The sequence below is a fragment of the Coregonus lavaretus genome (assembly GCF_964263955.1).
Source record: "Coregonus lavaretus genome assembly, chromosome: 26".
Taxonomy (NCBI): domain Eukaryota; kingdom Metazoa; phylum Chordata; class Actinopteri; order Salmoniformes; family Salmonidae; genus Coregonus; species Coregonus lavaretus.
Window position 1 is genome coordinate 30717127 of NC_140013.1, and position 7398 is coordinate 30724524.

Genomic DNA, 7398 nt, shown 5'->3' on the forward strand with positions numbered 1-7398 from the left:
GTTTGTATGTTCACAGATTAAATGTCACGTTTACTTTTATGTTTCACGCATGGCTTTTTTTATGAGCCTAATGATGCTTATGTTCAGACTTTTGGCAGCTATCTGGCTCCATTCAACTGACTGTAGACGAAAGTCTAGTGAAGTCGGGGGAGGTGCATCTAGGACAGCCTAAAGTCGGACACTAATGCGGTTTTCGAACAGCAAGGCTCAGATCAACATGGCAGTTTTGCCATTGTTTATAATGTTGAAATAAACATGGTTCCAACCCCCATATCACACACTCACAAACTGAAATTATACTTACTGAAGTCATACATGTGTACATTGTACAATCAATCAGTGAGAGAGAGCATCAAATATTACATGCATTTGTATGTATCCACTGTATACATAAATCGCAGCAAAGTTGGTTCCTGTTTCAGTCATGTCTTTGGTCACGTTCGCGTGAGTCAAACAAAAACATCCTAATGATTGGATAGCAATAGAGCACCCACAATGCAGGCGATGGCTGTGGGATGAAGTTGGTAAAGAGCAACTGTAGAAACTTGCAGTCAAAACTTCATGACCTTTGGTCACATTATTTTTGTAAAAAACATGCAGGCGCAAGTCGGACATTGTTAAACCCCATAATGCAACACAAATCATCAAAATGATCCGCTCGAACACGCCCAAAGGTGGCTCAGAAATGAAGTCATGGGCGTTGATTGGGCAGGCCGAATGTTTCGGCTATGCTACTGGCTAGCTAGCTAGCTAGTTAGTTTACAAGGGGAAGCAGCCTTCGTGGATTTGCATTTTATTTGCACTTCAATGGAGGTCCGGCCCGATGGATGGGTATCTGAGGGATGTTTGAAGCATGTAGACGAGAGTCGCCCCGGTCCACCGAACGCATGGGTAGAAAATGATCAACAGCACCAGTACGAGGAAGCGCAGACGGAGAAAACGGGTCCGAATGTCCCTCCATAATCTACTACAGCAGTAGAAACTAACTTTTGAGCAGTCACTAGCCAGCTTGCTGCTAGGTGACTAGCTAGCTAACTACACAACTAGCTATTATATAAAAATGAGCTAGCTCGTTGGCTAATTAGGGGCCTTTTAGAGAACGTTAGGGAGTGCCTTGTTCGTGTGTAGTTAGCTATCTAAGGATTGTTACGGTTAGCTAAGTTAGTGAACGTTGGCTAGCAACAACATGATTCGCTGGACATTGACCTTGTGCACTGTCTAATAACCAGCCAGCTAACGTAGTTAACTAGCTAGTTAGTAGCAGTGGCAGCCAGAAAGTCCGATGTAATTACGTGAAACTAACGTTAGGCAGTTGAGTGTCACTTTTGCTAACGTTAGCCTTTGCGAATGTAGCTAACGCGTTAGCTATTGCAACACGAACCGGCTTCTCTGGAATGTTCCGCTAAACGTTTGCTAGTTAAGTAGCTATTAGCTAGCTACGGTAAAGAGTTTACATTTTCCCCTGTCCGCCAGAATTGGTTTATTTCTACATTTATGTAATTGTAAGAGTTATGGTCTGAGTGTTGACATCAATGGTAAAGTCTATCGTTAGCAAGCTAAAAGCTATTGTTATTTTTGGGCCTGTTGCTCTTGTCACTTGAGTCTTCTCTGGCATTGGCATAGCCAGCAGATCCGACCCACTTGCTTACAGCTGCACTATTGTCGGACAGCATTCCTGTGTATATTAAGACACCAAGGAGCCACGGAAGATATGGCTCAGAAAATGTACCTCAATCCAGGGATGAGAAATGCGTTGTAGTCAGAATTGTCCCATTATCCCAACTGTTATACAGAGAAGATTGAACGATTGCTATTGAACATTTACATTTACGTCATTTAGCAGACGCTCTTGTCCAGAGCGACTTACAGTTAGTGCATACATTATTATTATTTTCATACTGGCCCCCCGTGGGAAACGAACCCACAACCCTGGCGTTGCAAACACCATGCTCTATCAACTGAGCTACCTCCCTGCCTGCCATTCCCTCCCCTACCCTGGACGACGCTGGGCCAATTGCGCGCCGCCCCATTGGTCTCCCGGTTGCGGCCGAGCCTGGATTCGAACCAGGATCTCTAGTGGCACAGCTAGCACTGCGATGCAGTGCCTTAGACCACTGCGCCACTCGTTCAATCTTCTCTGTGTAACAGTTGGGATAATGGGACAATTCTGAGTACAAGGCATTTTACGTCCTTGGATTGAAGTACGTTTTCCTAGCCATATCTCGCGCGGCTCAGTAGTGTCTTAATTTACACAGGAATGCTGTTTGACCCTAGTGCCACTGTAAGCAAGATCAGATTGGCTGGCTAGTATTGGCAATGACGTGTCTAGTCATGTGAGCGGGCCTGACTGTCTCTTTTAAAATGTATTCATATTTCATGTTTAAAATAAATTAAAACATACCCATTAATTAACACTTTCAATATCAGATTTTGCGTTGTCTGCAGGAAATATGGCAGGCGCATCGGAGTTTAGCCATACAACTTCATTGGATAGCCTGTATTGTTATGGACAAAGAAAAACCAGGCGTGTATTCAGTTCGGTGAAGATTGTTTAAGAAATCTAGGCCTACTCTATGCAAGTACAGTGTATTTGATTGTAGTTGTGTGTTTTCTTGTCATGTCATCAGGTAATGGAAAAATAAATGGAACCCCAGTGGAGAGAGAGGGCACCCCTTCTACCCCTGTTCCTGTGGATGCCCTTCATTACTCGAGCAGCAGACAACCTGAAACTTCTAACTTGAAACCAAAACCTTCTGGGAAGTGCCTCGCCTCTCACACAAAAGGCAGTAGCAATAGCCATTTTAAGAACATTATGAACTGCAAAAATGACACGCCTTCAGAGTTGAAAACACATTATGGCAAGAGCGAGTCCATTGCTTTACCAAATGGCGTTGTGCTCCTCAACCCTGGCCTGTACGTTAACGGCTGCCCCAGCAAGCCTGGACCAGACAGTGGTGGCAGTGGTTCTGAGAGTGGATACATCACTCCCAAGAAACGCTGGGCTCAGCGGAGTGCAATGGCTGAGGAGAGTGTGACTGCTGGGCAGGAGAAGGCTGTGCTGCAGGCAGCTATGGTCCCTAACAAACATGAGACGGAGCCTCTCACTCCAGAGGCTGCCGATACAGCAGCAGGCTCTCAGTCTCCCACCTCCATCACAGGTGTCCCACCTGTGGCACAAGCCCCTGTGGTTCAGGTTGGTGAACTACAGTGTAAGAACTCTGACGGCAAGGCTGCTGCAGGCTCTGTTAAAAAGCTGGAAGACCGACTGAGCAAAGCCAAGCTTACCTCCACAAAAGAGGACTCATGGACCCTCTTTAAACCACCCCCTGTCTTTCCTGTGGACAATAGTAGTGCCAAGACAGTGCCCAAGGTCAGTTATGCAAGTAAAGTGAAAGAGAATCTAAACAAAGCTGCAGGTGACACCTCACCTACCCAGTCCCAGGTGCCCATGTCTGCTGTCAAAACCATCACCTCCCCTAGCTTCACCAATTATCCCCTATCTGGAGAGGGGAATAGCTGCCCCCTCCCTGTGCCTCTTTTTACCACTACTGTTTGCATTACCCCAATGCCTGTCTCCCCTCCCCGCAAGTGGGAGAACGAAGCATCCGTGTCCAGCAACGGCACAGATATGTCAGGCGCCCCCTCCATGACTACCAGAGAACTGAGAAAGCTCAGTCTCCTTGTTTACCCCCTGGCCACTTCAAATATGCAACCCGCCCTCCCCAGCGCCCGCCAAGTAGACTCACCTACTGCTAAGACAAATCCCAAAGCTCTGGTGGACATTTTCCAGAACGAGTGGGGGCTGTCGTTCATCAACGAGCCCAGTGCAGGGCCTGGGGTGGGGCCGGCAGTAGTGGGGCAGCCAGCCCGGAAAGGCCAGATCGTGGAGATCACCTTTCAGGGAGGCAGCCCTGCAGCTTTGCCTCTGCAAGTCTCTGCCACCTCCACTCTGAGACCTGACAAGCCCCTCTTCCCTAAGGCTTACGAGCAGGACAAACAAACTATCTCCCAAGCCCCTAGCAGTGTTGGGAAATCAGGCCCTCACTTGTCTCCTGGCCCTGATGCTGGGCTGGGAGGCCAAGCCCCTGGCCCAGACACTCTGAGGGGCGAGGCTGGGAGTAGAGGTGCCATAGTGTCCTCCTTTTCTAAGGACCCTGGTGCTGAGCTGCCTCTTGCCTCTCCTGCTTCTCCTGCTCATCCTGTGTCTGCTCTGGCCAAGGAGCCCAGCCACCCCAAGGGTTGCGACCCAGGATCTTGCTGGGGGGCGTTCGATCTAAAAGCTGCTGTTATTTATCACACTAAAGGTAGGTAGCTGTTGCCTCTGATGTTCATTCACAAAGTTAAATAATTGACCTGCTATGGCTGGTCCTTAGAACAGAAATAGAATGGTGCATGTAATAACTACTGTATTATCAATCTCTCACACTGTACTAAACACGTTGTTTTTATATTTTTACAGAGATTGAATATATTCAGAATTTACAAAAACAAGGTAAGCTTGTAATTCCTGCTGTATGATTGTGGAGAGATTGTCAAGAACCCGAAAAGCCTTATATTGCTATAGTATGTCTGAGCTAAGGAAATCTGACCTCCTACTTCCTTCCCTCTAGATTCAAAAGGAGTAGTGTTCTATGACCAGTCCAAGGATGGGCCTGTTCAGTCAAGTCATGACTAAGCGCTATGCCCTCTCCTGGCTGCTGCCTCATGAAACGGTTCCCTAAAGGACACTTAGAACGGCTCCCTCTCCTTTCTGAGACTAATGTGCAGGACTCCTTTGATGTGAGCAGCTTGTGCCGTAGAGGGGACACAGTACAGCAGCACCACAGAGACCACACTCAGCCTTTTACAGGGATGTTGACATTTGGGAGATTACAGGATGGTTGAACAGTGCGGAACACAACTTTGTGACAGGAAACGTGTCAGCAAGAGTGACTCCTACATTTCTCCCTCAATTCCAATGTTCAGAGACAGGCTTGTTGAAGACATCAAGTGATGTGGGATGCTCAGTCATTCAATCACCACCTCGGCATTTCCGCCCCATCTTTGGAATCACAGGATACTGGAGAGAGATGGCCTGAGATGGCCTGTCTCTCAGCCTGTCATGGAAGATGAAACATTTTGATTTCTTTAGGAATTCAAAATGTTCACATTTGAACTGTAAGGTATCACAGATGCATAATTTTTAATTCAGACCGAAACAAATGGGAAAGGCTTGAATGTTTTAGAATGGTTGCCTTCTAGATGTGTAAACAGTGTGTTGCAAGATGAAAACAAGCTGGGTTTTCTGCTCGTATTCTAGGTTAGATGCAAGCAAATATCATGGGGGAGGCTTTTGTAAGCCCCTGCAAAACAGTCTTTGGAGGGATTATGGAGTAGTTGGTTCACATGTTATTTTTCCCTGTTAACTGAATTACACTAATTAGAAATCCCAGGTCATTGGGTGGACAGATGGAAGGTTCAAATCATGAGAATATGCATCCCTCTCCCATCGAGGCCTAGGTCTGTTTTCAATTTCAAAGTACTGCCTCAAAGTTCTGTTTCAATTCTTTGGGCTCTGTTAATTCCTGACAGTTTTTTTGGGATGTTTTTCTCAGGGTGTGGTGGTGGTTACCAACACTGCGCACATTATGTTAATCATCCAGGCTATGCTTAACATGCTACATCTACATTTGAGTCATTTAGCAGACGCTCTTATCCAGAGCGACTTACAGTTAGAGAGTGCATCCATTTTCATACTACTACCATCTCAATGCTCCAATGAATGCCCCATATTTTCCTACATAAAAAAAAAATATTTAGTTTTTGAAGTTCTGGGCAGTGTTTTTCTCATTGAGTTTTGCACAGGTTCAGCACTTAGGCAGTGGCCACTGTTTTGTGCTGTAGGAATGCGTTAGAGACTCATGCAGGGTAGTATTTTAAACAGAAATATGCAAATGTTCATGTGTTACAAATCTCCTATTGACATCAATGCAGGATTTAGTGTAAATTTAGGACCAATGTCTCAAGTCTGTGTTTCACCTCCAGAGGAGAATTGTTTGTAGTTTTTTATGTTAAATTCATAGGGACAGGATTTCTTGGCCTCTGATCAGGTTAGAATGCTCCTTTCTGAGACTGTTAGGTAAGGATTTGTCTTTCGTGAGTCCCCATACGTGAATTTAATCAGCCTACATTATGATAACTGATCAGCACTTTAAATGTAGACTATCTATATAATTCAAGTCAAATTTAGTAATTAATTAAATGAAATGTCTATTTATCCCAGCTAACTCTTTGGCTCCTAACAATTACAGCACCTTTTTAAGTAGGACAGTCTGTTTATGATCGAATATAGTTATTGGCAGAAAGTTGTTTGGCCATATTAATGATCAACATTGCCAAACTAAGCCAGGAGACATCTTTGAACATTCTGTTTGTCTATGCTAGGGTATTAATGTTGTTTAGCTTTTATTTACTTACTCTTAACCAAATGTCAAATGAATTTCACCTCCTCTGGGGATTGTCAGGCTGTGATCAGTTTTTGCAAATTATAACTAACTTTTTTGGGGGTTGGTTTCTGACTTTTTAGGTAGTCAGTGTTTTAATTGTCAGGGTTAATGTGAAAATATTAAAGTCTGTATTTGACTGATAATGGCTAATTTATGGCATCTTAATTCCTTTAGTTTGTGTCCCTCTAAATTGCAATTAAAATATTGGAAAACAATCTAATAGCTCTGACATTTGCATTTGATACTAAAATGATACTACAGTGTATTTAGAAGGAATCAGTGACCGGTGTAGTAGAATGTGCTGGAAAACCCTGTTCAAGGACTGCTGTCTTCTGTTATGACAGGCAAATAGCCTGTGTGTGTGTACGCATGCATGATGTGTATCTTCACAAACATGGTCAAGGGTCAACCCTCCCCTCCACAAGTTGTGCCATGTCTCGACTGTTCATGCTGTAATGTATTAAGTTACGTTAAGTGTTGCTCACTTTTCTTTTCCTGCTGTAGTTATGGTAAGGATTTTAACAAAAGTTGTCACAGTTTATAAATCTATTAAAAATTACAGATGATAATTAGCTGAAACTTCCTGTATTCTTGTTATTTAAATGACTTACGGCTGCGCACTCAAATCTATATTTACAATAACTGCCCCTTAAATGAAATCAGTCCCAATTATTCATTTCCATATATTAGTGATTGTTTTTCCTCCTTTTTTCAAGAGCTGAGGTTTGAATGGATCAAGAGAGACAAACAAAGCCAGGAAGGTATAGAGCAGGGGTATTCAACTCTTACCATAGGACCCTCAAACTCAACTCTGGTCCTTGAAGCCAGTTTTACTGCGTTTTTTAGTTGTTCCTCCATAATCAGGGATTTAGACCTGGGACACCAACCAGGTGGGTGCAATTAATTATCAGGT

The 7398-nt window shown here is 44.2% G+C and overlaps 1 protein-coding gene across 2 annotated transcripts; it reads left to right on the plus strand.

The window, feature by feature from the left end:
- Positions 1-720: 720 nt before the first annotated feature.
- On the plus strand, positions 721-6700 carry LOC311102114 (FMR1-interacting protein NUFIP2-like). Of its 2 annotated transcripts, none has more exons than XM_084143345.1 (4): positions 721-943; positions 2628-4304; positions 4460-4492; positions 4611-6700. In XM_084143345.1, exons 1-4 carry the CDS (start codon positions 808-810, stop codon positions 4673-4675), a joined length of 1911 nt encoding a protein of 636 aa, XP_083999471.1. In that variant the 5' UTR covers positions 721-807; the 3' UTR covers positions 4676-6700. The 2 variants fall into 2 exon arrangements, with proteins under 2 accessions (XP_083999471.1, XP_083999472.1); XM_084143346.1 differs by having other exon boundaries at positions 757-914.
- The last annotated feature ends 698 nt before the right edge of the window (positions 6701-7398 follow it).